General features: G+C 57.5%; 1 protein-coding gene across 8 annotated transcripts; it reads left to right on the plus strand.

Annotated features, from left to right (window-relative positions):
- The first annotated feature begins 833 nt into the window (after positions 1–833).
- Positions 834–12957, plus strand: SCAMP4 (secretory carrier membrane protein 4). 8 transcript variants are annotated; one of them, XM_065042064.1, is made up of 9 exons: positions 906–938; positions 1711–1875; positions 2602–2661; positions 2769–2824; positions 4345–4473; positions 5869–6025; positions 8822–8923; positions 9680–9797; positions 10067–12957. In XM_065042064.1, the coding sequence occupies exons 4-9, from the start codon at positions 2818–2820 to the stop codon at positions 10241–10243; spliced, it is 690 nt and encodes a 229-aa protein (XP_064898136.1). In that variant the 5' UTR covers positions 906–938; positions 1711–1875; positions 2602–2661; positions 2769–2817; the 3' UTR covers positions 10244–12957. The 8 variants fall into 8 exon arrangements, with proteins under 8 accessions (XP_064898131.1, XP_064898132.1, XP_064898133.1 ...); XM_065042059.1 differs by lacking the exon at positions 1711–1875 and having other exon boundaries at positions 834–924; XM_065042060.1 differs by lacking the exon at positions 1711–1875 and having other exon boundaries at positions 846–931.
- Positions 12958–14184: the final 1227 nt, after the last annotated feature.

Consider the following 14184-nt stretch of genomic DNA (forward strand, 5'->3'; position numbering starts at 1 on the left):
GGCTGGAGCACAATGTGATGGAGACTGAGGGGCCGGGGGTGTTCAGCTGGAGAACAGGAGCTGAGGGGAGACCTTCTGATCTCTGAACTGCCTGAAAGGAGCTTGGAGCCAGGGGGGTCGGGCTCTGCTCCCCAGGAACAAGCGCCAGGAGCAGAGGAAACGGCCTCAAGTTGCGCCAGGGGAGCTTGAGGTTGGATCTGGGAACAATTTCTTCCCCAAAGGGCTGTGGGGCATTGGAACAGGCTGCCCAGGGCAGTGCTGGAGTCACCAGCCCTGGAGGGCTGGACAGACGGACGTGAGGTTCTCAGGACACGGGGCAGTGCCGGGTGGGTTACGGTTGGACTGGATGATCCTGAGGGGCTTTTCCAGCCAAAACGGTTCCGTGACCCCCAGCTCCAAGCCCTGGACACGGAGGGACATCAGGACTCCCGCACACCACGGCACGGCGGACGCGCCCGGGAGGCCCCGCCAGCCCGAACACCCGCACGAGGCGACCGGACGGGACAGCCCGAGCGCGTCCGTCCCGCACCCGGTGACCGGGAGCTGGGTGTCCCTGTCCCCGCTCTCCCCCTTACCGCGGGACCAACACCTCTGGATTTACTGGGGCCGAGTGACCTCTGCTGGTCTGCAGCGACAACGCGCCCTGCGGGGCCGGGACGCTTCCGCGCGGGCCTGACACGCCCTGGGCGGGCCCCTCGGACGGGCCCTCTCGGCCGCCGTAGCGGACCGGCCGCGCGTCAGCCCCGCCCCGCTTCCGGCTGCCCCTCACGTGACGAGAGGCGGGCGCGCCGCGGGGCACGCTGGGAAGTGTAGTCCGGGACGCGCGCAGCCCCGCGGCCGCCGCCATTGGCGGGACTCGCTTTCCCAGTGCGCCCCGCGGCGGGTCGGGAGCGGGGCTGCGGGGCCGCGCGGGAGCGGTGAGCGGTGAGCGGTGAGCGGTGAGCGGGGCGGCTGCGGGGGCACCGGGACGGGCGGGGGGCGGGAGCAGCCGGTGCGCGGGGAAGGGCTGGGGACAGGCCGGGGGCTCAGCTGGAGAACAGGAGCTGAGGGGAGACCTTCTGATCCCTGAGCTGCCTGAAAGGAGCTTGGAGCCAGGGGGGTCGGGCTCTGCTCCCCAGGAACAAGCGCCAGGAGCAGAGGAAACGGCCTCAAGTTGCGCCAGGGGAGGTTGAGGTTGGATCTGGGAACAATTTCTTCCCCAAAGGGCTGTGGGGCATTGGAACAGGCTGCCCAGGGCAGTGCTGGAGTCACCAGCCCTGGAGGGCTGGACAGACGGACAGGAGGTTCTCAGGACACGGGCAGTGCCGGGGGGGTTGTGGTTGCACTCGATGATCTCGAGGGGCTTTTCCAGCCAAAACGGTTCAGTGAATCGGGGCAGCGCCGGCGGGCGGAGATGGGGGCAGCCCGGGGGGGCAGCGGTGCGGGACGCGCTCCTCCCGCGCTCTGCGGCACCGGCACGCAGTGCGTGACTGAACAGCCCCTTCGGAAGGTGTGCCCTACCGTGTGCCCGTGTCTTGGTGAAGGACTCTTCTCTTAGCGCTTTAGCGTAACAGGTGTCCACGTGGCACGTGTTCCCCCCACGTTTACGGGTCTCAGCTGGAGCAGCTGCACACGACGTCTTCATTCTGTTCTCAACTGTCTTCATACTTCATTTGCTATTCACACATTTGAAAATGGCAAAGCAAAACGCTTCTGTTTCTAAACTGTAAGCTATAAACCGCCTGTCGGACGCTGGGTAACGTCGGTGAGGTGGGAAAACCCGGAGGCTTCGGCTGCAACGCGCCCCGTGTGCAGGATTTAACCAGGGACCCCCGGCCTGAGCAGCCCCGGGTGACGCAGCTTCCCCGTCCACGCTCTGTTGCTTTCGTTAGGCTGGTACGAGCAAAATAATACGTTTTCCTTTATGTAGACGTAGTTAGGCTCGTCTGTAGCTGTGTTTGTATGTACAGGAAGAACAAGCACCCTGTACAGGTCCCACTTCTCACAGTGCCGTTGTCTCCACCAAGGGCTGTGCTAGAGCAGCTCCATTAAAAAGGAAAGTAAACACAAGCCCAACAAAATAATCGCGGTGGTGCAGATTCTGCGGCCTCCAGACCGTACCCGGGCACAGGGAAGCGAGCTGCTGGGAATCCATGGGTTTGGGTCCAGCGCAGCGGTTCTGAGCGGCAGCGGGCGGCTTTGGGCCGTTTTTAGTCCCAGTTTCCTTGGTTCTGGATAACTCTTGTCTGGCCCCGCGGGGCTGGTTTAGGAGGTTGGTTTGTGGCGTTTTGTGTTTGCCGTCTGGGATCTGGGGGTGGGGGCACGGGGGTGTTTTATCCTTGACAAAAAGGGGTCAGCACGGTCCCGTGTGGCTTCGTCTGTGCAGTCGGTGCTGCCAGAATCAGCAGCGCCTGGCGCTGAGTAAACCGCAGGAGCTGAGTCTTCCAGAATTACCGTCGTGTTCAACAGCAGCGACAGGAAAGATGAATCCGTGTGTTTGGGAGCGTTGTGGGAATTATTAAAGCAACGAGGGCTGTTGGGCTTTGTGCACCAGCCGGTTTGTTTACTTTGGGGCACCAGTTCACGGCCCAGCTCACAGCGATTTTCTGTTTGTTTCGGCAGTCGGCAGCGTCTGCAGGGACCAGGAAACCATCCCGGCACATAAATGCGGCATTCGGTCTGGTGAGTTCGTGACCTCCGTACGGTTTGTGCCGGAGCCCCCGTGGCTGCGCTGAGCGTCTTCGGCGCTGGCTGTGCCACGTGCTGACCTGAGCTTCTTCCTGCGATAGATCCGTTGTTGTCTGTCTGGAATTTCACCAGGGAACGCTCCTCAGAGAAATGGCAGGTAAGAGCTCCTCAAAATGTGGCAACGTCGGGAGAAAAACAGTTTCCCAGAATGTTTTTCAGGTATCCAACACGTCCCTCCCTGAGATGTCAGTGACCCCGAAGCTCTGCAGCTGCTCCGCGTTTCTGACCTCGGGGCTCTCGCTGTGGGTTCGTCAGCCGACGGCTCGGGCGCGACTCGTTTGGAAGCTTCCTGAGGATGGAAGTTATTCACAGGAGAATGCTTCCTTCCTTCCTTGCAGAGGCTAAACAGCTTTCTGCAGCGCTCCTGGCTGCATTACCAATATTAATACATCTCCATTTTACTTGTAGCAAAATCAGTGACAAAATTCCTCCCAACTTTTTCAAGATAAGGGGAGGTCTGGACTCGTGCGCAGCCGCTGTTTGTTGGGAACGCAGTTTGAACTGTGAGAGCGCGGCTCGCGCTTGCTGATCGACGTGTGGGTGGGAGCGCTGCAGCAGCCCCGCCAGACGTCAGCGGGGGGGGAATTCGGTTTCCTTTGGCTGTTCTGGAAGTAACCCGGAGCACTCGTAAACTAGAGGGTCTCTGGGTGGGCAAAAGTCACCTGGCTGCTCGCACCTGGGCAGCCACAGCGGCGGAACCCCCATGTCGTGTACCTGGCAAACAAGCGGAAGCACTTGGAGCATTTTCTGAGCTCGCAAAAGGACAAAGTGCAGCGGCCGGTGCCCAGCAGGCCGGTTCGGCGCCGCCATTCGGGGCCTCTGCGCTGGAGGTCGGGGGTGCAGGAGTAGAGAAATGGGAGAGGGCAGAACCAAAGTGACCTGGTGCTGCGAGAGCCAGCAGGACTTCCCCCTCCCTCGAGAGAAAAGAAAGATTGCCCGGGATTCTGCTTTTGGTCGGTTCAGTTAATCCTGGTCTCCTAGAGCTGTGTCTCTGGCTGCAACAGCTGTGCCTCCTTCCTTTGCTTTGATCCAGGGTTATTGTGTCCGTTTGTCGGCTGCGGAGACAGACGGCCCAGGAGAAAGCTCATTAGGCGCTTGTAGCAAACAGGAGATTAGCGCTGAGACGTCCAGGTTCCCGTGGACTTTGGCTCGGCCGTGGGACCCGGGCACGCGGGTGGCAGGGCCAGCGGGAGGCGTTACCGGTGACCGAGCCCAGCTTTGCAGGGCACCTGAACTAACCTGCGGTGCCTTCAGAGGAGGTGGATGAGCAGGGGCAGAAGGCTTAGTGTTTGTTTCTATACGGAAAAGTCAAATTGGGCCGGTGACTTCAAACCTTATTCCATATTTAACTCGGATGTACTCACAGAGGGTGTCATCCTCATTTTCCGCATGAAAATAGGCCTTTCCTTTGCACAAAGTGAAGCCTTTCCTTTCCTAAAGCTCAGCTTACAGCTTTAGACTCTTCCCTGCCAACCTGCCACTGAATTTAGGCATTTAATTACTTGATTTTAAAGAGAATTTCTCCGCAAGGTCGGCTTTTCTTCACCACGTTGCCTTTGTCAGCGTTGGGTTTATTGTATCTGAGTGCAAAGCGAGTATTTGTGTTCTGTGTTGTAGAAAAGGTGAATAACTTCCCTCCGCTCCCCAAGTTCATCCCTCTGAAACCGTGTTTCTACCAGAATTTCGCTGATGAAATTCCCATCGATTACCAGTCTCTGGTGAAGAGGATCTACCACGTATGGATCTGTAAGTTGAGTAAGAAACCTGTGCTGGGAAAATCTATATGTGTAGTAAAAAAAAAGTGGATCTTAATGACTCCTGTGCCTTAAAGTCTTTGCAATAAGTTGATGAGAAACAATGATTCATCTTAGAGTAATTCCCACCTAAATTCACCTAAAGTAAGATGAACAGGAGAGTTTTAGGCAAGAAGATAAATGTGGCCCTTGTGCTGCCACTTGTATCCCCACCTTGCTGTAGGGAGGATGAAATTCCCCCTTGTTTGGGCCAGCTGCAGGTTCCCCTGCCCGGTCGGAGCCGTTTTCCAGCCATACGCTCTCTTCCTTAGCTGCTCAGCCCGCAAAACGTTCCCGTGGTGACAGCTGTGCCTCCTTCCTTTGCTTTGATCCAGGGTTATTGTGTTATATTCAGGATAAACTGGATATTCTGGGCGGTCCTGGCTCTGAGTTTTTCGTTGTCTGGTTCAGCCATTCGGAAACCAGTAACGAGCATTGACCGCTCTCCTCCACGAAAAGAAACGGGATGAAGAAGGGCGCAGCAGGCCTGGAGAACACAGAACACACCGGCAGATTAAACATCTTTTTGCCTTTATTATCTTTATTCCCAAACGCTCGTCCTCCCGTTTTCCCCTCTGGCTGCAGGAAAGCTTGTTTTCTGCCGGCTGTGCACTGGGTGCCGTGGCTCTTCTGCCCGGTGCACAGGGTGTGAGTACGGGCGAGGTTTGTGTGCATTAACGACATCGTCTGTCGCCCGTTGTGCCGCCGTTATTTCGAGATGCTGAAATGAGCTCTGTAATTTTCTTGCCTGAAGAAACCGCTTGTCCCTTCAGACTCCGCCGGTCAGTGCTGCGCGTTGTGAGGCCGCCTTTGTCCGCGGCTGCTCCGAAACAAAGCGCCCCTCATTCCACTTAATGGCGGCTGGAAAAGGGCCAAGCGTTTGGGCAACCGGCCATTTGGGCAACTGGTCCAGGCGCGGCCGAGGGGACCGGCGTTGGCACCAGGAGTTCAACATTTCCACCCACAGCACCATTTCTTCTGGAGTCTCCCCGACTTTTTGGGGATGGGATGGAGGGAGAGACGAAGGGAAGGGCAAGAAAAGGCCAGCGTTGAAAACAGAAACGCCAAAGTTGTTGGGAGGTTGCATGCTCATTACGTTAATTGGATGTGAGCATTTAATTAAGGTGGATGGTGACTTGGAGAAACCTGTACCAGAGCTCCCACTGCTGGAGAACAAACTCCACGGCAGCTCAGTGCGGATGAGCTGCGGAGCCTCTGCGAGGAGTTACAGGACAGATTATAGACAGATGTGTCGCAGGACCCTTCCTATCGCAGCACCGCGTCTTTGTTTCCTTTTCATGTGACGAAACCGCACAACCTCACGTTCTTTCCTCTGCCCTCTCCACAGTTTACTGCGTCACGCTAGCGGTGAACATAATCGCGTGCCTGGCGTGGTGGATCGGAGGAGGCTACGGGGCCAATTTTGGTTTGGCCATCCTCTGGCTGGTCCTCTTCAGTCCCTGCGGCTACGTCTGCTGGTTCCGACCCGCGTACAAAGCCTTCCGGTAAGGGGGAGCCCGCGAGGCCGCTCTGTTTCGGTTTCCTCGGGGAGAGAGACGCGTTGCTGGGCGCGTCCCCGTGGAGATCCGGCCGGCTGGGGTAAAGACGAAGGACGTGATGTCTGAGCGTCTTGTTTACTTGGAGATGAAGAAGAATGTGGCCTCTTTTAAACAGGAGAAGTGGGACTGAGTTCAGCTGCCCCGGGTGGGCGGTGAGCAGCAGTGAGTCCATGAGGATGAAGTTCATATTCTACTTAAACATCTCAAGCTTAGCAGCACGGTCATATAACACTAAGATAGATACTAATTTGATGAAGCTTCGCTGAGGCTTGTTTTGATGGAAGACTATTAAGTTACTAGTTTTTGAGAACTCTTCTGGTTTTTGTCTCTAGACACTGGCAAGCTCGGCAGCTTTGCGTTTTAGATAAAAGCGGCTCCCTGGGGCGGGTCCTTCTGAAACTCCACAAATATTTAAAGCCATCCTACATTTTCACTTTAATTAATCAACATTTGCATTTACTGGTGCTCGCTGTGCATCACGAGGCGCTAATCCGACATTAATAAATGATGTTTGTCAGAGCCCTGAGGTGCCGAGCGGTTCCCGGCCTGACGCGGGGGGGACCTGCCCGGTGTCACCAGTGCACGCCGGTCTGGGCTCCGAGCGCGAAGCTCTTCCTGGTTCCCCGTTACCAGAGTGCTCTGGGTTTTCATTGTTCACCAGATTCCGTGATGAGCTGGTTTAGACGACAGCAAAAGGCACCGATAGAAATGGGAGGTGGCAGGTGGGGTCCTGTCTGCTCAGCACGCGCTAAATTAGTTGCTTAAATGCTCTTCCAAATTTGTGTACTAACAACAGCAGGCAGTTAGTGCGCTGGTGGCGCTTAGAACACCAGTGCGTACATCACGGAGCCCGGGGAGGGTGATTTCTGATGGAGACGGAAAGCCGCTGCGTGGATTCATCCCAGAGTTCTACAAGAGGAAGACCCAGCTCTGGGCCTTTGTCCCCGTCCCCGTGCGGAAGCCGCGGGGCTCCCTTCAAACAGCATTCGCCATTCTGAACGCTGGGAAAAATCACTCCAGCCACTGGCCGCCTCTGGGCTTCACAGGGCCCGTTGTAATTACTTCTTCTAATGTTGTTTGTATGTGTTTGTGCAACTGAATACTGAAAGGTCCCCGAGGTTACTCTGTGTAAAGATTTCTACAGTTTATAAAAAGCAGCAGCCCCGGGATCGTCGGCTTTGCCATCTGTTGTGGGAGAGGCTTGGAAAACGTGCGGCGGGGCAGCGCGGTTCCGTGCGGGACTCGAGAGAGCGAGGCCAGAGCCGCTCGCCGCGCTCTTCTGGGCAGACAGCCCTTCGGTACCGGTGTCGCGCACCGCGGGACGCTGGAGGACGCTGCCGTCAAACCCTCGTCAGCCGCCTGCATCCAGAAGTAAATCAGCTGCAGAGCTTTGGCGCTCGGGCAGGGCTGTTACAAATCTGCACCGGAAAGCTGGATCAGAAATCACCTTTTCTGTGTATCCTCACTAATTCCCGCAGAGCTGTTCAAACGAAGACTCCCCCAGCCCGGCCAGGTCCGGGTCGCAGGCGGCTGTTTGCGGGCTCGGCCTGGAGCCTGCTCCTCGTTAACTGGATTGCGACAGGCCCTGCTGCGAACAGCCCGTGTTCGGAGCGTCTGTCACAGCGCTGGACTCCGAGGCGCCGTTTGAAGGGTGGCGTCATCGAGGATGCTCGGGATGGCAAGTGTCCTCCACGGCATCTCTGTGCCGTCTTTTGGAAGGTCACCGCGCCGTCACCCGCGGCTTCTCCGCGTGTGTCAGACCGGGGTGCACACAGCGAGCTCTCCAGAGCCCGCTCTCCTGCCTCCCTCGGCTCCTCTTCAGGCATTAGAGGCTGGAATTATAATGCTAATAAACATTAAATACTTGTGGGGCTTGAGCAGGAGCTGGGTATGACCGGAGCCCCTTTGGAATCTCCCCCTTGCACCAAACTGCCTCGTAAGCAACCAAAGTGGTTTTTGTAGATGTGTTCTGTAAATCACGGGCCCTTTGGGTTCCCGAGAGAACAGGAATCATTAGTGTCATTGAAAATGATGGTCTGGGGAGCTGTGCCTGGCCCCGCAGTGACAGGCCGGCTCGTCGCCGTGGCTGGTTCAGCGGGATGAGGTTGTTCTGCTGTTCTGTGGTGGAGCTGAAACTCAGGCAAGACCGCGCTGTGCACCCGCAATGGAGACACCGGGAACGGATCTGCCCAGCCCCTCATTTGGGATCGTAGTCGTGACCCTGCTGCGCCTGCGTGGACCAAAGGGCCTCACGTGTTCAGGACCCTCTCAACCGTCACATCCCGGAGACGTGGAGTCCGCAAAGACGGGAACACACGCCTCTGCTGCTGCTCCCGTGGCTGTTTGTCCTCCGGTGATGTCCCAGTGCTGGATCATTAACCGTGGGCGTGTGACCGTGATGAGGAGCAGCCGCTGAGACGTTCCCAGCTGGAACCGCCCTGCTCAGGCCGCGGAGCGCCGGACCGCGCCGGCTTCGGGTGTCGGGCAGAGAGACGACTGGGCCCGCTGTGCTCCGCAGAGCCCGGCTCTCCTCACGGGCATCACGTGCGGGGCTGCGTTGCTAGAGCAGTCAGGGAGCCAGGCTCACTGGGAGACGTCTGGGGCTGCGTGGGGAAAGAGGAGCAGCCTCCCAAGTCTGTTCTGAGGTCCCGTGTTTGGGGGTTTGTACGCGATGGGGTCAAACACCAGCGTGAGGCAACGCGAGGTGCCGCTCTCTCCCTGACTGCGTCTCTTCCTTCACAGGTCGGACAGCTCGTTTAACTTCATGGCCTTTTTCTTCATCTTCGGCGCCCAGTTTCTCCTCACGGTCCTGCAGGCGATCGGGTTCTCCGGCTGGGGAGCTTGGTGAGCAGTCCTGTGTTCGTCTGTCTGTCGGCAGAAGCCACATCCCCTCACCTGCTCGTTCTTTTTAGCACCTTCCCACAATATCCTTTGGCCGTTTAACCGGCCGGTTTCTAGACTCCGCTGATCCTCTCTCAGCATCGCCCTCCAATTGCTGGCAGCACATGGCGGGCAGCACACGGTGACTCAGTGCTGGCCTATAGAGCAAGTGTTGTGAGAGCTGTCCTAAAATAAATGGGAGCATTTTAGTGTCTGTCCCTGGTTATAATTGTTTGGCATTTTAACTTCCTGTCTCTAGAGACTCGAGAGCAATTCCTGCTGAAATTACAAATAACATCACGTCTTGGCGCTCTGGGTAGCATTTTGTTTTCTTAACCGCAGCTGCTCTCGTTGTCCTACCTGGTTGTTGCCCCGAGGGCCGGAGGGGTGAACCACAGCACCCTCGTGTTCCCAGCCTGGTCTCTAGACACACGATCTCTGCACAGCCAAAAGCCCCTTGGGAATAAACCTCCTCTTCCCAAGGTGCGTGCTTTGGCTGTCCCCCAGGGCCCGGAGCCCGGGGCAGCGAGGTTTGAGATCCTGGGAAACACCTGCCCGAGCGCATTGAATTCTGGCCATTTTCTCAATTGTTCTTTTCATTTTCAAGAGCTTTAAAGCTGCCTGGTAATTTCTGGGTACAAGCAAACAGTTTTTTCTGATAACAAGGAGATTAAAATGAGACCTATAATGAGATTGGTCATTTCTCTCTGATTCTTCCAGCGGCTGGTTGGCAGCCATTACTTTCTTCAGCACCAACGTTGCGGCCGCTGTGTTCATGCTGTTCCCCGCCGTCATGTTTACGATGTCCGCGGTCGCGATGCTCATCTGCATCGTAAGGGTAGGTGCTGCAGAGGTTCCTTTGACTTGGAGTATCTCCATATCGCGATAACGGGAACGGGCGGCTCCGCGGACACTGAAGCCGGCACTGCTTTCCAAGGTTTAATAGCCGGTTGCTATTATTACATTTGTAGTGCTTTTGTTGCTCGGGAGTGCAGGACTTTACAGAGAGAGAGAAACAAGTCCCCGGTACGGTACCGAAGTGACCGTAGCTCTTCTCAGGGTGAGATGTGGGGGCGCGTTGCTGATTTTCCTCCTGTTGGTCCCTAGGTGCACAAAATCTACCGGGGGGGCGGCGGCAGCTTCCAGAAGGCTCAGGACGAGTGGCACAGCGGCGCCTGGCGGAACCCGCCCAGCAGGGAGGCCCAGTACAGCAATTTTTCGGGGAACAGCCTGCCGGAGTACCCCACGGTGCCCAGCTACCCCCCGGGAAGCCAATGGCCTTGAGCCACCGCTGCAAACTGCCTGGATTATCTGCTTTTGTTGGTCTTTTAATTATTGTTTTTGAAAAGATCATTTGCATTCCCTCCCCACAAGCCCCCCAGTCGTCGTGTGGACTGTTTGGTTTGATCTCGCCCCCGCAGAAGACGCGTGCCGTCAGCCCTCGCGCCCAGCTCTGCGCGGCCCTGCCAGAACGGGGGTTCGTTCTTTGCGTTGGGTGACCCGTATTTGCCTCGTTGCAGACTGAGGGACCGACCAGCGCTGCCCCGTTGGAGGGATCCTCTCCTGACCGTGTCTCAAAGCCGATCTCCCCGCGATGGCGAACGCCGTAACCGCTCCTTCTCCCACCTCCCCGCTCCGTTCTCATCAAGCGCCGCGCACGCTTGGTGACAAACGCAGTCAGAGCATTAGTGGCAACTGGTGTTCACTCTCCTGGATGAATAAGCTGGAATTTTTTACTCTAAGGGAAACGCGACACCTAAATGATTCGGTACTAGTGATAGCAAAGGTATTTGTAAAACCTACAACCTCACTTGCTGTGCTCTCTGTGAAGAATCCTTAGGCCATGGTGCTCGCGGTGGGCGCGGGGTTCAGATGTGAAGTCCCCCAGAGCCCTCACGTGCCCGCTGGGACTGTTGTGACGCCACAACTCGCGCTTTCCCCGCTGCCAGAGGTTCTTGTCAGATCTGTGTGCTTCAGAGGTGCAGATCCATCTCGTTTGCTAACGATCGCTTGCTAAAGGCCGGTTCCAAAGCTGGAGGCTGCGGAGAAGCTGGTGACGCCGGGGACGTTCGGCCTGGCAGCGCGAGATCTTACGTGGCACCCAGGTTTTGTGCTGCCCCAAGAAACGCTCGACCAGACGCGGCTCGTGCTGCCCCTTCCCTGGGCGCCCGGCCAGCGGGGCCGGGGTCGCTGCTGATCTCCGCCCGGGCCCCGCTGTGCTGCCGGAAGAACTCTAGTACGGTGAAAAGTTTTAATTCTGCAGTTGAAATCCAAACATTATGGGGTCTGGTAGAGCAGGAGAGCTTGTGCGTCCTCAGAACCGTTACCTGCGTAGCCAGCAGCACTTTCCCCGGTGCACGAGCAGCAGATTCTCCTGCCGTTCTCAAGAATCGGCTCTCGAGAGGACAGCGCTGTCGGGAGGGGTTGTTCACATCCACCTCGTCCATCTCCGTTCCTGCAGCCTGAGCCGTCCCGCCCCCGCGTCCCGCACCCCCCATCCGCGCAGCAGGTTTTCCTCTCCCCCAACAGCCCGCTGCGATTCTTTTTTTCTCGGACCTGTCAAAACTGGGGGATCAGCTCCCGGTGTTTTTGTAGGTGCGAGTGTTGGAAGGTTTTGGCTCAGAAGGTTTTGGCCAACGGTCCTGTGAAGGATGGTGGAGAGGTGGGAGGCGTTGGGCTCCCCATGGGACAGACCTGTCTGGCTGTCGGATGGGACGCCAGAGATGTTATAGCGTAAGCGGAGTCACTCCGAATTCACACTGAGTAACTGGAAAAATAGAACTGGTTCCTGGAAAGGGCCAGGGAGCTTGTCCTAGCTAGGTGGAATTGATTTGCAAGTGATCTTTTGAAAACTTGTCTCTACATGTGCCTTATCTAATAAAACAACAGCTCACAAGGGAGAACTTGGCTTCCCCGTCGCTCCCGCGGCGCTTCCCGCTTGCTCTGCTACGCGTTCTGTCCGCGCTGTGAGCGCTCAGCGCGCTCGGGGTCGGAGGACGGCTTTGCCGGCGGCGCCGGAGCGAACGTGCATCGCAGGGCAGAGCGCCCGGGTTTCTGCTCTCGGCAGCTCTGCAGACCGGCCTCTCTGCTCTCGGGTATTTAACATGCTCCAGCACGAGGGGTTCTTTTCTTGCGAGTGCGCAATGTGCTTTTAAGTACAATCGCTTGAAGCTTTCTTACCAGAACACAACCCCATCGCATTGCCAAGCTTTTAGGTGCCTTTGTCGTGTGTCAGGTGTAATGTGAAGTGTCCTGTGCCACTTGCCGTCGGAGAGGGATGAAGGAGCTGCCTGAGGGGTCACTCCCTGGCCATACGGTTGCAGGACGGGGCAGCGAGGGGCGCGGGCCGGACGCAAGGTCGGCCGCGCTCGGGAGCCGGAGCACCGTGTACCCGCGTCCCCCCGGCCCTGCCCCGCGCCGCCCTCAGCTCCTGCCAAAACCTGCCAGAAGCGACTGGTGTCTGCCCTTGGCTCTCGTGTGCCAGGCCAGGGCTTGTGAAGGAATTGAGAGAAGTGTTACAAGTGTTACCCGGACTCCATGCCCTGTATTTCTTTTAACCCGGGGGGCTGTTTTGAAGCCCCCCCATTGGAAATGCTCGATGCAGGAGAGGAGCCAGACACCAGAGCCGCGCCCGTTACCAGTCACTGCCTGGGACCTCTCCAGAGCTCAACCGAACCTCTCGGGGTGGGACCTGCCGCTTCTCGTCCCCCCGTCCTCTCGGGTGCCAGAAGCCGGAATTCCAGAACGCTGAGTCAATGCCCTGCCTGCGCTACCGTGGCTTTTTGGTTTTTGACTCCTGTATGTTTTTAGATGTTTACATTAGATTTCTAAGACTCGTTAACACCGCTGACCTGGACCCGGCCCCGGTTTGGTCAGCATCCCGTGGCGTGTATGTGTGCGATATTTTCATGTTACTCGTGGAGCTCTGGCTTTTGTTTGTGTTTTTTTCCTCCTGATCACAAGACAATAAATGCTCATCCTGTGCTTGATGAGAAGAACTGGCCGTGCCAGAGGAGTGTGTCTGTTCCTAGGTAACCGGAGTTATCTGGCGGAGAGAAATGGCAAAATCTCTCTTTTCCTCCAAAGTCTCCCACATGTTGTTTTCTTTCCTTAAAAGAACAGCACGTTTACGGATGGGGAGCGCTGCGGTTTGTACTCTCGCAGGTGCCTGGTAAGCGTTTACCGAAGCTGCTGCCGTCGTTTTCGGAGGAAGGGGACGGAGGGCAGAGCTGGGCCGGCGGGGGACGTCGCAGCTCCCGAGCGACGGGCTCCGGCTCTTTTCCCGGCACCTCCTGAGCTCGGGGACTCGCCGGCCCGCGCAGCGCTGGCTCTGCCTTCCCGGTTTCTTGCCCAAAGGAGATCGTCATCCCCGGAGCAGACGGGCTGTTTGACAGCAACGGCGAGTTGAACCGCTCTGTTAGCACATAGCTGAATTTATCACCCCGAATTACCGTGCTGTGGCTTTGTACCCCTGTTATACCCTAAAAGAGACGTTCTGGTGCCGGGTGCTCCATACGTCTGCTGGTCTCGGTGTCTGGTCTCCGGAGCCGCGCGCCGGGCACCCCTGCCCGGCACCACCACCTCGCTTCCGCCGGCCCTGCTTTCCTGCAGCCTCCGCGGCTGCCCCAGCGTGTTCTGGAATCAACACCTGCGGGGAGGAGCCTTAGGCAAACGGCGGGGAGAGCACTTCCACAAACTAGGGGAGAATCCATTCGAGCAGCTGGAAACGCTGGAATGGGGTTTTGGGGGGATGCTGGTGGCTGAAGACGATTCTCCCCCAAACCCACGTGAACTCCTTTGCCCACTGCCTGAACACGTTTTGGGGATGAATCCGCCCCGTGCTGTGAAGACGAGAGCAGCGGCGCCGTCCAGCGGGGCCTCCTCCCCGTGTCACCCGGAACGCTCAAACAGGGACCACTCGAGCCACCAAGAAAGATGACCTGGGGGGTTCAGCTGGAGAACAGGAGCTGAGGGGAGACCTTCTGATCCCTGAGCTGCCTGAAAGGAGCTTGGAGCCAGGGGGGTCGGGCTCTGCTCCCCAGGAACAAGCGCCAGGAGCAGAGGAAACGGCCTCAAGTTGCGCCAGGGGAGGTTGAGGTTGGATCTGGGAACAATTTCTTCCCCAAAGGGCTGTGGGGCATTGGAACAGGCTGCCCAGGGCAGTGCTGGAGTCACCAGCCTGGAGGGCTGGACAGACGGACAGGAGGTTCTCAGGACACGGGCAG

The sequence above is a fragment of the Columba livia genome, chromosome 27, assembly GCF_036013475.1.
Source record: "Columba livia isolate bColLiv1 breed racing homer chromosome 27, bColLiv1.pat.W.v2, whole genome shotgun sequence".
Classification (NCBI taxonomy): Eukaryota; Metazoa; Chordata; class Aves; order Columbiformes; family Columbidae; genus Columba; species Columba livia.

Excerpts from the sequence above, each read along its gene's own strand:
- SCAMP4 (XM_065042059.1), top strand. Across the intron at positions 8,924-9,679 it reads TTCTCCGGCTGGGGAGCTTG|CGGCTGGTTGGCAGCCATTA; the intron begins GTGAGCAGTCCT and ends TGATTCTTCCAG. Across the intron at positions 9,798-10,066 it reads TGCTCATCTGCATCGTAAGG|GTGCACAAAATCTACCGGGG; the intron begins GTAGGTGCTGCA and ends GTTGGTCCCTAG.